Here is a 21,514-nt window from a genome sequence, read left to right on the forward strand (position 1 = left end):
CCAAAGGATAGGTTTATAATAGATAGGTTTATAGTTTATGCATTTAAACCCGACAGCGCGGACCAATCACACAGCTGGCGCCTCTGCGCTTTACCTCAGCGCGGATCGCGCGCGCCTCCTTTCACACAAACTGGACTCAGGCTGACCTGTATGGATATTTACATAAACCTACTGTGAGGAATTATGATCCTTTGGAGAACTCTAGGGAAGAGTTTAAAACCTGCCGCGTTAGCTCTGGTTGCGCAGCTCAATGTGAACTGCAGGAATAACTTGTAGCGAATTCAGAGGCGCGTTGTGGAGCGGTGAATGATTTATCTCTGTGAACGAACAATTATATGCGACGTTTCCATCTCAACCCGCTGCCCAGCGTGTGGCTCTGTGTCTGTCTTCCCTGTATAGTTTATGTCTGTGGTCCCGGTTGGCCGGAGCGTTTGTGGATAACGAGCAGCGCTAACCTGATCATGCAGGTTCAGCCCGGTGAGGAGCTTTAACGCTCTCCTCGGAGTCACGCATCACGCTGATTTTATATTATGTTATTATTATTATTAGTATTATTTTTCCGGTTACACGATGCATCAAACCATATCAAATGCGTCGTCTACTTAAACTCGTCCCATAAACTCGACCAAGTTTCTGTGACACTTATTAAAAACTCAACAGACACGAAATGAAAGAGCTACTAAAGCCACATTAGCAGCATTGAATTAAATCTCCTGTTTGTTGCGCATCTCTGCATAGTGCAGTTAAATCTTTAACTCATCATGCAGGGCTGGTCCAAGGCTGTATGAGGCCTTGAGCAGAATCTGATTTAGGGGCCCCTTTTGTTGCTAAAAATATCAGCACCCCTAACAGCTTCTGTGTTAGATTTAGTGAAATATGGGAGAAAGGAGTAGTTTAATTGGCCAGCCTAAAAAGCAATAAGTTATAATCGCAGTTTACTAATTTGTATTTGTAAATTCAAAGATTAAACTCACAGCATCAGATTGTTGCTATGGTAACAAAACAATCTAACTATAAATATTGTTCTTTGAAGTCTTACAAAGTAAACTTGCCAGTTCCTTAAAATCTTGTATTTAAAATGTTAAACAATTTAAAATCATTTAATTTATCTATGCCTAAACAATTTAATAAAATTTAACAGCATTGATAATCTCAATAAACAAGTGTTATATTTATGTATCTGTGGTCTGTTTTAAAATATTAGTGTTTATGGGGCCCCTGAAGCTCTGGGGGGCCTGATGGAGCTGCTGACTTAATTTGGATTAAACAGAAGAGCAAATTTGTTGTTTTAATACTAGTTGTGGGTTTAAATAGCATTTAAATGGACATCTTTTCCCGTAACGTATAATTACACAGTAATACTTTTACATTTCCTGTCAATTTAATATCTTTTAATACAAAAAGACGGTGGACCACTGGTGGACCGACCACCAGGCTTAGCAAGTTTTCTGGGGGAAACCCTGTCCCCTAATCTTATTTTCATCAGCAAAGGTTTATAAATCAGTCTCTGTCCTCTTCAGCTCTGAAGGTTTGAGAGGTTTGACTGACAGACCGACCCAACAGGTCAGGTGTGCATGTTTGCAGTTAACAATGTTCACCCCACTCTTGCCACAGTGACTTTCTTGCTATATTTAGCGACATTTCAGACAAAAAAAAAAAAATTATGTCAGCCAAAATCAAAATCGGCAGGTCAGGCTTTTTAAAGATCGGTAACGAGGGATCAGCCAGAAAACTGCAATCGGTGCAGCCCTACACACATATTCATGACATTCTTTGATTAAATAAATTTCTCTTAAGCGTATAAATTTAATTTATATCAGGTGAGTCTTTCTCCCCTGAGAATGTGGACCGGTACTGGTACTGGACCGATTCTGAGCCGTCAAATGATTTTAACAGAAGTTTCACATGATTATGCTCAGCAGCAAACAACATATCCCCAACAACAGCATAGAATATATCATCGATGTAGCAGCTATGTATGTAGCCTGACAAAAACATTTTGCTAGACAATGTCAAACATTGAGAAGTTTTAATTATTGTTATCAAACATTATCAAACACGGTGTTTTGAAGCCAAAAATACCTCAGAAATATGCAGACCCAACCATGAGAATCAACTCATTTAGAGTTAAAACCGAGATTCACACAAACACAAAGACCCACCATAAATGTTTGGCTGTTGAACTGGACCGTTCAAGGTCGCTATCAAGCTAATTTTCTATTAGCAGCTCCACTAATCTTCCTGATAAACATTACATTACCAAGTAGGGCTGTTGTAAACGAATATTTTAGTAATCGAGTAATCTATCGATTATTCTTACGATTAATCGAGTAATCGGATAAAAAAAATTATAAAATGAAATATTGGTAAATCTGGCATAATACCGGTGTTACTATCAGATATCAATATCAGTCCAATTTTTCATATTTGAGCATCCCTAACAGTTGCTTTTTTGTAGTTTAGAAAACTAACCTGTAACAATAATAGCTCACTTTCTAAGTTAACCAGAAGAAAAGTTATAGAAAAATCTGAAATTATATTGAATTTAATAAAGAGGCAGGCTCATAAATATGCTTATAAAAAATGTCTACAATCCAGCTTTTAGTTTATGTATTCATCTTCAGTGAGTTTAATAGATTAATTAAACTCACCTTGCCACCTAACCTGTCACGCTTTGGGTTTGAAAATACGGGAAATGCCGCCTGGACTGGGAGGAGAGGGCGAATGAACGAACGTAAGATGGGGTGGAGGGGAGGAAATAGACCAGCGGACTGACGAACCGTTAGACCGGGGGACGAACACGGGGGGAAGCAATACGGGATATTTACGACACCTTCACTGGTCACACTCAGAAACTCATCTACCAGCCATGTACGATGCGCTCCGCCACCCGTTTCTTCAGACCGGAATATGAAATTTATTGTGCGGTTCGTCGGTAAAGCTACATTTACACGGTAAGCATCAGCTACTCAGCCGCCCGCCCTGTTCAGTCTATCCGCTCACCTCAGCGCTCTTCCCGCCGTTCGCTTTCAACCAGCAGCCCCGGAGGAGAAATGCTGCCGTACTCCAGGCATTCCCCCAGTCATTTTAAGGATGCTTATTGGTTCCCCAAAAACGATAAAAAGTCAGGCATTATCATCAATCAATAAAATCCCCACGGGCCAATCTTGAAGATTGGACTTTATGCCGCTGAGACTTAGCTTTTGTCAACAACTCAGAGGCGGAAGTGACAGCTCCGCGCAACGCAAATGAAGTCCCGGCCGGAACACGGTGCGCTAACTAATAAAACATAAATTAACGAAGCTTCGAGGCAGGTAAATTTTCCTCGAGGAATTTTAGTAATCGAGGTACTCGAATCATTCGAGGAATCGTTTCAGCCCTATTACCAAGGCACATTAAAGCAAACCTTTATCTTGGCTTTTTTTTTTTATTCTTCCTCTTTTTTTCTCTCTCCCTGAAGGATAAGTTCTTTTTTGAGACATTGTTTTGCTAACTTAACTTCTGACGGGAGCTTTGGGCATTTGGATACTTTGCTCATAGCATGGCAGCTCATATTACCGGGGAAGCGTGCAGTACCTACTGCGGCCGACTGAGGGGCCCACAAGAGCAATTTTTTTCTTTTTATCAATAAAATAATCATTTCTACATATATTACAAATATATATTATTGTAAAAACAAATCACTTCATAGTGAAATTGTGTGTTTTTGATATTATAATGACAGAAATTATTAAAAAAAAAAAATCAGCTCCATTGAGGGGGCCCTAAGCGGCTGCTTAGTTTGCTTATGCCTTGGGCCGGCCCTGGCTACACCTTTACAAAAACTTTAGGCTCTAAATAAAAAGAGGGGGCTTTTTTTCCTCCCTCATCTGGATGGATGAGAACCTATTTTTAGGAAGTATAACTTAAACTCAAAGGTCAGCAATAGAGTTTTCTAGAAAAGATTCAGATTTTATTTTGTGGTTTTAAAAGCTCTACGTTGAAGATATTAAGAAAGGCATACTTTATTATTATTATTAATTTATTTATTTTTTTACTGTCAGCTCTTGTAGCACCTCTGCTCTCGGCTCCCATACAGAGCTGTCGGCTAGTGGTAACACTCAGCTGCTCCAGTTTCAAACTCTTCTTATTAAAGTAAGAGTTAGAGAGCTAAATATAATTGAAATATTGGCTACCTTCGACAGAAAAAGGAGCTAGGTCTATGAAAGCAATGTAGCAGTTTAGCTAGTTTTTATTTCCAAGGCATAAGGTGGCAGTTTATCATGACTCAGCCAAAGTAATGAAATAACGAACTGTGGACTGTTTTATTGTCAATGTGTTTCTTCCTATTGAGCAGTGAAAGTAAATAAAACGTGTTACATATCTTTTACTTACTGGAGGGTAGTGCTGCAGAGCCACAGCAACAGTTAGCTCCTCACTTCAGTGGCTCTAACGGAGCCTGTATCGTTCAGCAGCGCTGCTGTTGCTCCGCCTACGCTTTGGACTGAACATTTAGGGGGGACCTAAAAATTAATTCTTATTTTTTTCTTAGATGAATGGCAGATTTACTTCGTTCTTTGTTTCTATTGCCTTTTGTGTATTGATATTGTTTAAATACAAGGGTTTCTTTCAAGATTTCTTTGGGGGGGACAATTCTAGACTTTTCCAAGATTAGGTGGGGGGGTCCGGACTTTAGCCTATGCAACCAGGATCAAGAGGAGAGTGAGCAAACAGGTCAGGAGGGAAGCAATAATATTTGGGAAACATTTCACTGTTACGATATGAAGATTTGCATGTACAAAATGTCAATATCTGTATATTTCACCCATCTAGTATGAAACCTGTGCATGTTTGGATGAAAACAGCTGATTTCCTGGCAGAAATTGAAGAAAGACAAAGCTCTTCCTCAACAGCTCTCAGTCTCTCTCTGGTTTCAGTTTTTATAGTATCCAGGCTTGAGAAGCTCACTTCACACAGACATGTTGTGGGAAATGGACCCATGTTCTTTCCAACTACTGCTGAGCTTCACTGTCTTTTCCATCACTGTCGTCAGTCTTGCTAGATACGATCATAGACATCAATACGTAGACTGTATTGATGTCTACGTATCAATACGTAGACATCGGCATCGTAACTGCCATCTTGTATGGCAGTTACGCCATACAAGATGGCGTAACTGCGTCCGCCATCTTGTATGTGGCAGCAGAGCGATCGGAGCTCCTTAAGTCCTGTGCTGTGTGGACTTGTTTCAACCGTTTTACGAAACAAACTGGATTCATTAGGATTACCTTCCCCAGGTAAGGATGAAAGATCAGAATTACTTGACTTTGCAGCCAGAAATTCACTTTTAAACAACCGAAAAATATTTCCTATGTAGCTAAATTGGCCCGAAACAACCGCTGATTGTTAGCTTAGCAGCTAATGTTTTCATACTGTTTTCTAATGAGAGAGAGGTGATGAAAAACCGCTGTTAGAGGAGAAGTTCCTTAGAAACCAGAGGATTTAGTGAGGAAAGATCAGTCAGGATCAGAGCTGGAGCTGCTGTTCTTCAGTCTGTTTCCAGCTCAGTTTCTCCATGTCGGTATTTAGCTATAAAGATGCTACGAGTCAGAGCCCAACATGCTGAAAATGTCTTTTTATGAATGTGAAAGAAACATATACGAAACATATCGTATGTATTTTCTATTACACTTTTGGATAATTTCTCTTTTATCCTTGGCTTCAGCCTGTGAACCAGGACGTCTCAGAAGTCATTGAGTTCTCCCAGTGTGACCAGCAGACTGAAGCCTGTGACCAGCGTTCCTAGTATAATAAATAAATGTTTTATTCTTTCACTTTTTGTGTATTTTTAAATATCTCAATCTGAAGTATTATTGTATTAATGTAGCTTATATAATGAAATAAAAAATAATTTACTCTGTTAGAATTATTTTCACTCTTTGCTGTCAATAGCAGAGTGGACATACTGTAAATTCTCTGGAAAAAATTAAGAAAAATATGTAGTTTAATGTTTGACAATGACTGATTTATAAATCAAAAGTCATTTCTCAATAACATATAAAAAATAAATACAGAAAAATTATTTGTTTCTTGTCTTGAAATGTTAAATGTAGATTAAACTATGGAATTATGTAAATATATTCTTCAATAAAACACTGTAAATATGTGTCTGCTCATCAATGTCATTATAAAAATTTTCAGAATCGTTTCTATCAAATAAAACATTGTGCTCTTTAATTTAATTGTGCTCTTTAAAGTTAGAAACAATCTCTTTAGTAATTTCTTTGATTGCCAAATATATTAATGTGTGTGAGAAAATGTCAGTGGCAGGTATTAACTTAAAATACTTTGTAGAACGGCACTTTATCAAGTTCAGCCCATTCACTTGTAAAATATTTTTTATTTGTTAACTAATAAATAAATATATATTTTATATATACATATATTTTATTATTTAATATACTGACATCTGTGTGTGTACATATGTTCATAAATGTTGATTACTGTATATATATATAAAAACGATTTATCAAAATCAATTGTATTGTAGGTTTACATTTATTTTCTTTATTCAGAAATTACAATTAAAATATAATGAAAAGTCATAAATGTTGTCTTTGGTGATTGTTTAATTTCCAAATATATTCACGTTTATATGTGAGTGGGTCGATGACGAACATTAGCTAAAAATACTTTGTGGAATGGCATTTTCTGAAGTTCGGTCCATTCATTTGTATTAGCTTACTGGCAGAGATGCCACATTCCATATGGCGGACGCGATTACGTATCGCTGCAACGGGCCGACCCGCTCCATGAGGTGTCTACGTATTAATGTCTATGGATACGATGCTCTCACCGCTACCTGTAACATTCATGCATCAATAATTCTCTTGTTTTAATGTAAAATGCTCTGTACCTACTGCCATCTAGTGGTAAGAAAATTACATAATTACGCCGCTAGCCACTACTAACCATGGTTTCTTTCACACCGAGTTTAAGTGCAGCGGCTTTATTTCCCTCCTGTAGTGGCAGCTCGACAGCCCTCAACTTAAAAGCTGCACCATACGAGTTTTGAAAACATTTCTCCGTCGTGCCTGCTGCTAGCATGTGGTTGTTCTAAATGAAAATTAACGTGTTCTTCTTTGATTTACAATTTTGACTTCTAATGATTCACTTCCTGCTAGAGAGCCCCCTGGTGGTTGAACAAAAATACACAGAAAAGCCGCACCGGGCTATCTGTCTCACTCAGAAATCTCTTTCCTGCACAATTTGTGGAACAAGCAGCAAATATAATCTGGACCTTTTGGCTTCGGACCCACAGCATCCAGATAGCGCAGCTGCGCCGTAACGTGATGATGCACTGGAACCATTAGGTTGTCCTGCTTCTCTGAATTGGCATTGCTGGAGGATATTTGACAACTATTTTATTTTTTTTAAATGTTCCAAATATTTGACTAGTCGTGATTTTGTCATATCTATGCATCCTCGGCATAATTGTATCGTGCGTATTTAGCTGAGCACAGGGGCGCCCGCAGTTGTACGGCTGTAGGCACGTAAAAAAAGAAAACAATTTTTGGATTACTTTATTATCCAACTCTCTTGACTATTCAATCAATCAATCAATCAATCAATCAATCAATCAAATTTTATTTGTATAGCACATTTCAACAACAAGGCATTTCAAAGTGCTTTACATAATTAAAATAAAAACAGCATGTGAGAAAGAGATTTAAAAAACATAATTAAAATGTAAACAGTGAGAAAGAGAAATAAAAAGCTGTAGAACTTTAGTTGAGACGCCGTCAACTGGGACTCCAACCCTTTGGACTTTGGTCAAACTGCCGTTTGACAAGGACTATTAACTATATTGAGTAGAAAAAAAGATCTTTTGTCAAACATCTTGTAGCGCACCTCTGTGTGAGTTTGTAGGGGTGGACATGCATAAGCCTAAATGTTATCGGTCAATTTACTTTTGTTTATTTGGCGGCTTGACGCTTTTTCTGTAAGCTAATAATGACTGAGCGGAGTTTGATCCTTCCCATAGATCTAAGAGTGGTTGTTTGGATCCCTCCTGAGCTTTTTACCAGACACGGTTCTGGCAGGTCGCCGGTGTATGAGCTTTTCTTTCTTTCTTTCTTTTTTTTTTTTTTTTTTTTTTTTTTTTGTGGTTTGGCGAACTGCAGACCTGACGGGTCACCTGCTTGGACAACCGTTTAACTCCCTAATGGTGCGTTCGCATTAAACGCGTTACACGCGTTAAAAAAACGCCTCTGACGCTTCAAGTTCAGCGCGTTGCACTTTTGGTGCGTTCACACCAAACGCACTTTGGCGTCATGCGCGACTGATTTAGAGACGCGCCGCAACTGTAGCAAACTGTACCCATTTGTAGACACAGCACATATTTGGACCAAGCTTCACGCATTGATATTTAACCATTAAGAATATGATGTAATAATGACAAAACCTTCATACAAACATGGTGTTTTAATACAGCAGATCTCTGTATTCAGCTGTTCTTGGGTCGGCACCGGTGGAAACACCGCTATAAACTTCAGATTCTCAAACAACATTCTCAGTGCTGAACATCTCACAGAGCTCTGTTCAATACACCATAAGGAAATAAAACCAAAGAGATAAACATATCAAGACATAGCCAGGTCGTTCCCTTCCCATGCAATTCTGTTCAATTCTCATGTCCCTTTAAAGCGTGATCTGGGATTTCTCCCAGTGAGCTTCATTTGTCCAGTTGAATTTCATCCATTCCAGTTGGTTCCATTTATAGCGAGGCAAGTGGCTGGTGAAATGCTAGCAAACAAGGCAATTTCCAGTAATCTTCGTACAGTGGAGGTTGGCCAATACACATATTAAGGTCAAGCATTAGTGATTGGTCAAAATTAAATCCGATCTTCATCCGAACTTCCACAAAGTCCACGCCTCCAGCAAGCAATTGTTTGTAGGAAGCACATTGTAGAACAAGATGTTGGTTTTTACTGAGCAAAACTGCAAATGTACTTTAAATTTAAATAACTTTAATTTTATTTTTGATCACTGTGTTTTAATATTCCATTCATCTAAATATTCACTCTCATTGAATATATGAAAAAACAACATTCTGATTTAACAGTTCCTGACCATACATTATAAGTGAATAAATACACTCCTGATTAACGTCTTTTTGAACAGTTTCTAAAGTGAAGTTGACTTTACAGAGCCAGAGTCTACCTGGACATGCTCTTCTTACTCTGCTCTATTTTCATGCACCAGCAGCAACTTGATTAGAGAATTCAGACAAGGTGTTTGGTAGGGAGAGAAAGCACTTTAATTGACTCACAGTTGTTGTGTAGACAGCCTCGGGATCGTCCTCTATCACCCTTGACAGGCCAAAGTCTGAGACTTTACATACGAGATTGCTGTTGACGAGGATGTTCCGCGCGGCCAGGTCTCGATGGACATAGCCCATATCAGCCAGATATCTCATTCCCGCTGCTATGCCCCGCAGCATTCCCACCAACTGGATGACTGTGAACTGACCGTCGTGCTTCTGTGACGCATAGAGAAACACAAGCAGGTCAGCCATCTTCACTGACCAGAGGGGAGAATTTAGGTTGCAAGGCTGCAGAAGCTTTAGTACAAGATTTATGATATTTATGCAGAGCCCCGATCCCACAGCAGACTCCCTGCTCTCTGAGACACTTTGGTAAAGTGCAGAAAAAAGTTGGAAAAGATGGTGCGCTGATTTCGGAGGTGATACTCACCCTGAGGAAAGCATCTAATGAGCCATTCTCCATGTACTCGATGATGATCATGACCGGTTTTCCTGAAAAAAAGATGGAAAAAATAAAACAAGAAGAGCAGATGATTAATGAATACCTAATTTCTATTTGGCTTTCATAATACTTCACAAAACAATGGCTGAGCCAAAACTGATTCCCAGTTATTTATAGCTGTGTTTCATTTGCTTTTAATTAAAAGTTACCATCTGCTCCCTTTATTAGAGTCTTTAAATGAGAAAATGTTACAGAGGATGTGCAGCTAATTTAGCCAGCTGTTCAAAATCTTAGAGTCAGCAACTTATTGAAAACTGCATCAGACTTTTCATCACATGATCAAAGGACCTAGAGAGCAGAACTACAAGAGTTAAAAAGTAGTGAGTAGGCCCACTGTTCACATTGATCCATTCACAAATATGCAGCTTAATTCTTTAAGATTGATTGTGAGAATTCCCAAGAGGTTCATGGAAGTATTGCTCCATATGATGAAGATGGCTTCATAAAAGAAGTCCAGGTTTTTAAGACTCTCCTGCCAGCCATCCATAAATGTCTTTGGTGTGATTTATGCTGCATACCATTTACCTTTGAAGTTTGACGTCACACCTGAGGTAACAGTGGTTCAATTAACATACCTAGACACTGTAATAAAAACCTTTTTTAAACTTTGGTAGTGATCCTACACGTCCTTACAAGTGGTGATTTAAGCAGTTTGTGCTGTACTGTCAAGTGTGCGGTGGCTGCCCTGATGAAGAAGAAACAGGACTGGGCACCCAAATCACTCAAACTAGCTAGTATCCATTTGGATTGAGGAAAACTAAGAAATTTGTCACAATAAATATTAACAGACCTCCCGTTGGGTCTTCAGATAGGTAAATGGCATTCTCAGGGTTCAACCATATTTACATTTTGTCCCAACTCTCCTTGATCCCCTCAAGTTATAAATTAACATTTGCGTGGTCAACCTTAGCAGTGATGTATAAGACTTACTGGTGCATCTCAATAATCATGCCACATTCACAGACAGAAAGTCCTTTCTTCAAATTTTAGTGCTATGATTTTACACTTTTCATCAGCTAATTTTCAACTCAAAATAAACAAAACTGTTTGTGCTATTCCTTAGCTTTGTTTATTTCTTTTTTTTAAATTTAAGCTCGATTTACAACCTGGTTATGATCCAAAAGCACCTAATGTGAATACTTCTCCAAATCAGTGACATATTCCCACCTCTTGTCACCACTCCCTCCAGGTGGACCACATTGGGATGGTCAAACTGCCCCATAATGCTGGCCTCACACAGGAAGTCCTGCCTCTGCTTTTCTGTGTAGCCCACTTTCAGCGTTTTGATGGCGACCGACACGTCCCGCTTTCCAGGCAGCTTCAGTCGACCACTGCACACCTCCCCGAACTCTCCTGCGAGGGTTGAAATCAGTCATGAGTGAAGGGGCCCAGTAGGTAGAAAAAGGAGAGAAAAACCTCACACACTTCACAATGACAAATTTATTAGTGTATTTTGAGATAAAGCAGCTGTGCAGTGCCAGAATACAAATTGCAGTACAACACCTTGTTATACTCAGGGGAGTGTAACCAAGACCTATAATAAGACATGCTAGAGATGCATAGATACTGTCATTGACCGCCTCAGTAAAACCCATGTGGCAGCAATTTCTCACCTGCAGTTATCTTTGCGACTGGCTCTGCCAGACGCAGACCACACATTAATTGCAATGAACTTTTTCCCCTCCTTGCAATTGCTCTATCAATATAAGATGCATGAAGCTGTGTCCCCATTCAAGGTGTAAATATTTGCCTGTCAGCATGATGTATGAGAGCACGTAGGAAGTAAACGGGAAGAGCTGAGGATGAGCTCACCTGCTCCAATAACTCGTTCGATTTTTATGCAGGAGGCATCCAACTCCTTGGCAAACTGATGGACAGCCCTGTTCGGGTCCTCGTAGGTTTCGGGGTCAATGTAGGTTTTGGTGCCTGGAAATTTAACTGTAGAAAGGTAAGAGGATTATTGTTATGATTAAAAATGCACACTGCGCGCCAGCAGGCACTTGAGAGGCAAACGATTACAGAGGCCAGGGATCCAGAGGGAGCAGCTGAACTGTTAGATGCTGGTGTCAAAATGCCTGAGAACCCTGCACAGAGTGGGAAGCTAAGATTTTCGGAACCTGTGCTTGGTGCCTTTTATCAGATTGTTGGCTACCTTTCACCTAAAGCAGCTGAGAGAGCCTCACAGTTTCTAACAGATATGTTGTGAAATATGTTATTATTCAATGAGATGAGTCGGTAAAGAGTTTTAGTTTTTTTTTTTTTTAAATATAACATCAATGCTTTTGAATATTTTAGGACCTCTCAAATTCTTTTGCTTTAAAACTGTTCTTATTTTGACTTGTATTGGTTGATTTTCCTTCCTCTAAATGTTTTACAGACCAACTCCTGTATTTTTACTGTTCCCTAAACAGCAGCAACCTTCTGGCTTCAGATCTTCAGGTCGTTTTATGTGAAATTTATAGGCATGTGTATGTAAGTTATGTTTATACCTCTGTCACAACACAGTGTGGTGAAAAGGTATTTGCCCTCCTAAAAATTTCTCCTGTTTTTTGCTTTTTAGTCACATTTAAATATACCAGATCATCAAACCAAATTTAGTAGATAAAGACAACCTGAGTTAATAAAAAAATAAGTTTTGAAGTGATTATTGTAATTCTTAACATAAGAAAAAAACTGCTTGTGAATTCCCAGTAAGCCATAACTAGTGATGAGTCTTTTACTACTTTTTTTCCTTTTTTTGGAGGGTTTTTCAGCATCTTTAGTGTCATGTCACTTCATCTCTATCTGATCATCATTCCAAACGTTTAATTTTAAGCCACTGAGAGGGAAACGCAAGCTGAGCTTAATATCACAAGCTGATGGCTGAACAATCATTGTTCCATCAATTGTGACAAGTCATCCAGGATTAGGCAACAGGAAACAGGGACAACTGATAGATGGTGAAAAGCTAGTTGCGCTAACCCCAAAGCACTAATCAAAAACGTTGCGTTAGTTCCACCAACAAGATAGCAGATGCTAATAAGGCACAAACTTCAATCCAAATTATACCTGGATTATGGATTCCAAATTATATCTTGAAAAAGTACAACCATCGAACACCAATTTCATTCATATAATTTACATGTTCTATGATGGCTCAACATACTGTATTTATGTTTCTATCTTGTTCTCTACAGCCTGTCTTATTGTTCTCCTGTATGTTTCTTGTTTGAAATAAAGCTTTTTATATTGCATAGTATATTGCAATATAAATATACTATGCCAATATTAATATCATTCTCATGACATTAATATTGCAGTCTTGATCCCTTTAAGTTTGAATGTTTTGGGAAAAATTACTATGGGTCCATCTTTCTGTACTTTGACTTACAGATGACATAAACAATTACACACTGAAAAAAAAAACTCAAAATGATGAGTGATGTTTTAAATGTGAGTAAAGCTAGAAGAGGCCACATTGTTTTATTTTATTTGAATGATTTCTAAGGCAGGAGATTTATGATTTTCCAAGACGATAAGAAAGGAGAAAACCCCCCATAGGAAAAAGTCATGAATATCCTAGGAAGTGTGTGTTGTGATCTGTAGTTTTCTGTGTTTATTGTGATCCTGTGAGTCTCTGTGATGTCCTGTCCTCCCTGTCTTGATAGATCCCAGCTGTGTCTCGTTCCTGTGTATTTAGTCCCACCTGTTGTCTGTGTTTCTTGTCAGATCCTCGTCTAACGTCTAAAGTCAGTTCTGTCGTACGTCTTACGTTCTCTGCTCTCCAGTGGTACTGTATAGTCCTGGTTAGCGTTTAGCTCTCGTTTTCAGTCCTCATTGTATCAGTTGCTACCGGTAATTAGCTGTATGCTAAACTCTCTGCCGTGCTGCTTGATCTGGACCGTTTTGAGCCACATTTACCATCATCATCATCTTCATCACAACCTGGGTCTCTGCGTTCACCCTCACCACGTCTCAATCACCACATCATGACAGTGTGTTGGACAATGAGGGAAAGGTCATACCAATGGGGTTATTATCTTACATAGTGGTGCAATTAAAATTAAATTACCTTTTAATGGATTAAAAAATCTCATTAGAGCTTATGTACTTTAAAATTTGCACGTAAACTGAAAGCCAATAAATACAATATAAAAGCTTTACTATAAAAAACAGAACTGAGCAGAAAAAAAGATTGCAGCAGAACTCAACAGAACAGCTGGAGAGACAGAGTGGATGGTGGTAAGATATCTTGGTCAATTCACTCATGTAAACACAACAAATCCATTGTACTCTGGGGAGAGGATGCTGTGGTAGCTGAGATTTCCCTCCACTTGCTCCCATAATTGCTTCGTCCATCCAAGATGTCAGTGGATCTGATAGCACATGTCTTATCACAAGTTCCTCACTTGTACATGGCAGACAAATTGGGTCTTCGTGTTGGATCTGGCTTCTGTCACCCTGACAGCCTCTCATCATTCAGCACTGCACGACAGATGCTTCCATTAAACTCTATCCACTCCAACTTTGTGTTTTCTCACAGGTTTTTTTTTTGTTTGTTTTTTTGTAGCAGGTGGGACTTTGCAGATACTGAGCTGCATTTGTCAGATACTTAACAGCGGCTAGCCTGGGCTCAGCAGCATGGGCTTTACACTTTGTGACACTCCTGACCCTCTGTTTCTAAATCAGCAACTAGCCAACAGCGCGGATCATTATGGCTCCACTCGGAGAAGCTGTCTGCAACTGCATCTCTGGGGGCATCATTAGGGGTGGTGCATCAGTTAAAAACCTACCACAGCAAAGTATGCGCAGATGAGAAACTCTGTCACCCATAAAACCACCAGACACATCTTGAAGAACTTCCCGTTACATCCTGGTCCACCTTTTCCTCCCTCACCGGCAGCTGTCACAGTCTTGCGTCTGTGGTGTTCTGACTTCTTCATCTCCAGCATGGATTTAAGCCAATCAGTAGCAGAGGCTGGCTTGATAGATCCCAGCAGTGCCTCAAATCAAATGAGCTGGGATAATGTTCATGATGGGGGGTGCTAATGAGTTTTAATGCGTTCTTCCTGCTTAGTCTTGAGCAGCGTGTATCTGTACAAACTAAACATACATTGTGTATTTTGGGCAGATGAAAATAAGCACTTACACTGAAAGTAGAGCTCCTCATCTCCCTCCTGATCGGCTTTGCTGTACCCACAGTGCCTGTGGGAGGGAGGGGTGGAGAAAAAGAGAATGGTGGAATCAACGGGGAGAAATTAATATCCGAAATTGCAAAAATTTTAATGTGTCAACTAATGCTTTGTAAGACAAATCTGTGAAGATTTAAGTAGCTCAGCTACATAATAATCACACTGGACATGCAGTGTAAAACCAGTTTAACATGTAGTGTGTTGTTGTTCTATAATCTGAAAGATTATAGAACAATCTATAATCATGTGACGTACAAATTTAAAAAAGCACAGTCAAACAAACCATGAGCAATAAACTTTCTCCAAATGAACAGCTTTACCCACATGTGTGCAGGGTGACATTACTGCCTCCATGTAATGATAACATACAGGAAACCAGGGCTGAGTTTTTTATGTAAAAAAAACATCTTTTTTAGACATCTTTTGTACGTACTGCAGCTTTAATGCATAGTGAAAATTTTAGTTATTATGAACAAATATAATATTATATTATTCTATAATCTGAAAGAACTGAAAGTCCCCCCAGCATGTGACGTCTGTCACACACACAGGTGTGTGATAGAATATGGGTATGCATTTTTATCAGACTAAATTACTAACAGGTCATTTTTTCAGTTTCTGTTAATCTCAGGATGTACTGAGATTAACAGTACATCTGGAGAATTTGCTGCAATATTTTTGGAATCTGCACTTCACAAAAAGTGAAATGCAGACTCCATTCACACAGCAACTTTGGTAGGTTCTTTTGATCTACCAAAGTTGATCAAAAGAACTTTGATCAACTTTGTACATGGCAGACAAATTGGGTCTGCCATGTACAGACCCAATTTGCCATGTACAAAATGGGTCTGTACATGGCAGTACAGACCCATGTTTGTATCACTCTTCAAAAATGAAGAGTGATGCATTTTTGTTTTTCTTTACTCAGAATCATTTATTGTACTTCATCTGAAGGTTTAGATCCAAATAGAGTCAAGAATTGCTAAAATACATCAAGGAGGAAATTCAGATGACTTCATCATGACAAGCAAGTTTGGCTGGCATTCTGTTCATGCAAGGGGGATAATGACAGTGGGTGAGTGGTTTGTGATGATGGAAAAAAATCAGCACCGTACTTCATCATGACCTCTCCATGTCACACTCTCACACAGGAATGCAGGGCCAAAGCTCTCTCTGTGGAGTGCTTGTCTTATAATGGCTCCACAAAAACAGCTTAAAAATTTGGTTGGTGGATGGGGAGGGGAAAATGATGCATCGCAAGCCATTAGCGCAGCATGCCACAAGATGAGTGCACATGTGTGCATGTGTGAAGACTCCATGTGGTGGAGGCCTGTGAGTGACTGAAAGGCTAAATGACAAGCGCAGACTCACAGGAGCGGAGAGTCAATGGGGCCCGCGAGAGCGTACCTTCTCCCGATGATGAAGCCGAACACCATGAACACCAGGATGATGGTCCCCGCCACGGCCACCACTGCTATGATGATGACGGGGTTCTGCTCACTGGAGACAATCGCAGCTGATGAGAGGCATACACAAACAGACAGACAGAGATGCTCAGTATGAATTTCACAATACTGAAAACTGCAATCTGCACAACAGACAGTAATTAAGTCCCAGTGAACAGCATGGCGATTGATAACCATCCCATCCCCCACTCCAACTTTCTCCCCCCTGAGACAGAACTGGAATAAGGGCTTTTCTATTTCAGTCGTCCTCATACACACGGCTCTACTGTTTCAGAAAGTGGGCTTAATAGTCCCAGGCGGCGATGGCAGTGTCCTTCATCTCAAACAAAGGCACATTCAGGTTGAATTGTTTCCTATTCAGAGCTCTCATAGGTCTCTGACTGTTTGCACTGACAAACTGCTGATAACTCCAAAAAACAGCTTGAAGCAGCTTCATATATAGTCCACGCAACTTGTGTATGAGGGGAAGCTCATGCATTTTAAATCAAGTGTATCTGAAGGAAAAATAGTGATGGAAAAGATGGAGAATCATGCCAGTATTTCATCAGCTGTTATATTTGGGACGGGAAGGGGGGGGGGGCTCTACTGTTGAATTACACACCTGAGGGTTTCCATCTTCAGACTGTCACACGGAAGTCTTTAGAGGCTTTGTGAGTTGGTCGCTTTCACTGGACTCCAAGTTACTATGTTATCGGTGCTTCTGTTATATAGTGAACATTGATTTTTTTTTAAATCTGCACAGTCAGCATAAATGAAATGAAATAACTTAATTATGAAGTGATTATGTTTTACTCAACCAGCAGCTGGCATAAAAGCACAGCTATTGCAAACACAAAGTGCCGGAATGAACTGAAATGTTTTTCAACTATATTCAACGCAAAACGCATCAAAAAATTTTATTTCTGGAAAGAATTACACAAAGATGCCTGACTTAAATATGCACAATCAATCAATCAATCAATCAAGTTAATTTGCATAGTACATTTCAGCAACAAGACAGTTCAGAGTGCTTTCCATCACAAAAATATAAAAATACAAAGTCATAGAACACACAGTCAACAATTGAAACATTAAATTTTGGCCAAGCCGTCATTATACATCAAAATATTGGTTAGTGTTTCATTTATTATGGTTCCAAATCAACTCTAAATCATTCCTAGTTTCCTTAATTTTGGAGATCGGTGGTTCTTCTTAAGCTGCTGCCCCCGTGACCTGACTCCGGATGAAGCGGAAGAAAATGGATGGATGATGATCAGCTGGTACTTACATGAGAAACTGATCTTATCTACTTCTGCAAAGAGCTGAAAATCAGCAACTGTCCCCCTTTTGTTCTGTAGTGAAACAGCAAACTGACAGACCCATCCACCAGATCACGTTTGCAAGTGTGTAGTTACTAATAGTCATCCTACTTTTGCCAACTTAGTGACTTTGTCAGTATAATTTGGTGCCTAAAATCAAAATGGACAAGTCAGACTTTTAAAAGATCATTTATCATCCAGAAAACTGAAATCGGTGCACCCCTGCATTCAAGTCACCATTATATTACATAGAATTTTTTTTTTTTTTTGTTGCTTGAAGTATAGTATTCTCTAGCTTCAGTTTTTAGATATGTTGAAAAGTTTGCTTTGATTCAATTAGAAAGTTTTCACTAAGTTTTCTGGCATTTCGCACATGGAAATTATTTGTATAATTCTTACTTACATAAAACTAGTTAAGTTAAGGCAGTTATATGTGTATTTATTCTGTGTATGTCAACATCTTGTTTCATCTGTATTACCAGATGTCAATGCATTGTTACTGAGAGAAAATAAATCACCTGGTGCCAAAGCAGTATGATAATTCAGTAACACTTTATTTGTGGGGGTGTGAATAAGACTGACATGACACTGTCATAAACATGACATAACACCTATCATGAACATGAATATGTCTGAATATTTGACTGTTGTCATAAAGTGTCACTTGGTAAATAATGACACTTTTAATGCAAAGTTGACATTATTCAGCACAAGGCTTCACGGAGGTATAACCTGAGGAGAGGCAACACAGAGAGAATTACGCAAGGATCAGGTCGATCGGAGGTGAGCACACTAATGATAACTACCATTACTGGCTAAAACTCTGGCACTGGGGTGGCTGCTACTCCCTCCAGATTAACTCCTCCAAACGAAGGTAAGTGGTGGCAGGTGTGCAGGTAGGGAGCCGCAGGTCACGCCCTCCAGGAACAGCCCCAGGATGCCCTCTGGTGGAGAAACAACACCAACCAGCCTTCCCCAGATCCCAACAGGTTGAAGACAACTTTGAATGCTCATTAAAATACACTCATGTGCCTAAAAATATACATTAAATGATGCATTCTGAATAACAACAGTGGCAGCCTGTATGAACTTCTGCCAAAATAAATATTTGATCAGGATAATTTTGTTCAGCTCTAGTCATTATGCTACTTGTATTAAGAAATACAATTTTAGTTTTTCAATCAGTATTTCAGAGTAACAACATACTGACCAGAAGTTAAACCCTCTGTTTGAAGAACAAGTTATCTTTTGTTTTATGGACAACCACCCAGGGTGACATATTATGGGGGCCATTATCTCCTCACGACCTCAGTTGTAAAATCCCCTCCATCCCCCGCTCTTACAACTAGATTATCTGACTGTTAACAGTAACAAATTGTAGTACACCCAAAATAATTGTGTGACCACTTTTTTTTGTGTAGCAAAATTGTGGTAAATTTCTTTCATTTCTAATAGACTTAAATGCTTGGAGGAAAGAACTGATAAAGACTCCACTCACATCAGATGCAAAGTGGATGACAAACGACACATTGTGTTCATTGCCGCTGCATTTTCCTCTATTTCTACAGACTTATCATTTTGTAACTGGGGTACCAATCCTGGAAGCCATAACATAAAACATTATCACACCAAAAACCACAACCATGAAGGACCCCCCCATCCCATCTCAAAAACTTCATGACAGTAGCTGGGTCCTAACTAGGACCGCCTCTGTTTATATAGAAGAGTCATGGTAACAGCTGTGAAGCAGCTGACTGCAGATAGCCTACACTCTTAGAAATGACTGTACATTTACAGCAGAATTCCAGCAGTAACATACTGTTATTCCAAAATGTCTCAATGTTTGTAACCCCCTGACGGACATTATACCACAATGTATGCTGTGTTTATACTGTTATGTATCCTGTATCTCAATTAAGATCTATTTTAAAAAAAAACAACAAAAAGACAAGGTAAGTTCCATGTTAAGATCATCATGTTTGATTAATTTTTATGAATGCATTAACTTTCTGTTTGCGCAAGAGTAGGCGCGCGCGATCCGCGCTGAGGTAAAGCAGCGGCAGCGCGAGGCAAAGCGCAGAGGCGCCAGCTGTGTGATTGGTCCGCGCTGTCGGCTTTAAATGCATAAACTATAAACCTATCTATTATAAACCTATCCTTAAGGATAAATCTGCTGTGCTAGTGAAATGCTAAGAGCAAAAGTGACGCTTGCAGCCCGGCTTTAGAAAAAATTTGTTTATGTTAACATAAGGTATTTTAAATAGTAAATAAATGAAATAAAGAAATACATTAATTCATGTTTTTTGTTTGTTTTAAATGATGTTGTGAAATAAATACTATATCATGAGAATCCCAAAGTTTAACAACAATACAAAAGAGTCGATTGAGGCGCAGTTCATCTCAGATGAAAACCTTCTGCTTATTGAAGTAGAAAAGCTGGTGGAAGATTTCAAAGAACCAACCTCATTTGTATTTTTTTTTATTAAAGATCTCATAATATGAGACATTTTGATCCTCAACATAAAAACCTCTGACGATCTCCCAAAACACGATGAGACAGCTAATGTAACTGATTAGATTTAAATGACTGTATCCTCCTGACACTACAGGAGCCTGTCCTTGCGCTTAGTGATTTTCCTGCAACTTGTTGTCAGCATAAAGTCAAAGCAATTTGCGTTTGCTTGGCTTCAAAGTAAATTATTTTCCTAGGCTATTACTGCCAAAGCTGGAAACACACAAGTTGTGTGCATAGTTGAGGCAGAAACACTACACTCCAGAGTGATTTGCTAATATAATGTTCACATGCAGAACCAACCCTTCATCAGCTTTCAAAGAAAATAAGTTCATTAGATGTTTCCAGCAGGAAATTGGTGACACATAATTAAAACAAACAAATCTTTTGTGTGTAATAATGATAGAAAATAATTTGGAGTGGGACTTTAATTAATTTTGATTAAATAATTACATACACTTTAACATGTTAAGAGTTTTAACACAGTAAAATGCTTTTCTTTTACATACAAATGTCCGGAGCTGGAACTTTTGTTGCAAGTAGGGATGGAAATTGATAAGAATTTATTGATACCGATTCCATTATTAATCTCGCGTATTGATTTAATTCCTTATTGATTCCCTTATCAATTCGCATTGATAAACTCTTTTATTCAAAATATGCACTATGATGTATTTGATTTAAAACAAAATAAAGCTGACTTAAAAAATAAGAATCTCTGTTTCAAATGAGCATTTTAGACACATTACACAGGCTGTCTGTGTAATGTGTTTAAAATGCTCATAACCTAAATTTAACAGCTTTTATTTATTTTAATGATGATGACTTCTTGATTAAAGCTAATGAAAACATTATATTTAAGATTAGAATATTATATCAGACCAACAAAAATATTCTTAATGCAAAAATGTGGCTCTAATGAAAAATGTGCTCTTAGTCTAACAAACAAGCCTTATCTGAAACTATATTTAAATTTATTGAATGTGATTGTAAATGTTAATATTAGATGAAAATTATTCATACAATATGACGCTAAGATTAATACAATAACAAGGACGCGTAGGAGATGCTGTGCTGGAAGATCTCTCCCCTGGAGAGTCACCGCCATTGCTAAGCAACGTATGAAATACTTTACATCTGTTCAAATCAGCTGTGTGATCAACTGTTTGAGAATGTTGGAGGTATTTACTCCTTTTATTGTTTATTGTTCCAAACATGTTGCAACTGGCCCTAGAATCGTCCTTTTTGTGATATATGGGGA

General features: G+C 38.7%; 1 protein-coding gene across 1 annotated transcript in view; it reads right to left on the reverse strand.

Moving 5' to 3' along the window:
* Positions 1–21,514, reverse strand: part of epha7 (eph receptor A7) — a 168,202-nt gene that overhangs the window by 23,707 nt on the left and 122,981 nt on the right. The window contains exons 8-13 of the mRNA XM_088001716.1: positions 16,385–16,493; positions 14,935–14,990; positions 11,619–11,744; positions 10,974–11,159; positions 9,735–9,796; positions 9,311–9,520 (exon numbers count right to left, since the gene is read on the reverse strand). Of these exons, the coding sequence (XP_087857842.1) occupies positions 9,311–9,520; positions 9,735–9,796; positions 10,974–11,159; positions 11,619–11,744; positions 14,935–14,990; positions 16,385–16,493 (749 nt within the window). The remainder of the gene's footprint in view (positions 1–9,310; positions 9,521–9,734; positions 9,797–10,973; positions 11,160–11,618; positions 11,745–14,934; positions 14,991–16,384; positions 16,494–21,514) is intronic.

Source organism: Poecilia mexicana, unplaced genomic scaffold (genome assembly GCF_051168715.1).
Source record: "Poecilia mexicana isolate PSO_F unplaced genomic scaffold, ASM5116871v1 scaffold_21, whole genome shotgun sequence".
Classification (NCBI taxonomy): domain Eukaryota; kingdom Metazoa; phylum Chordata; class Actinopteri; order Cyprinodontiformes; family Poeciliidae; genus Poecilia; species Poecilia mexicana.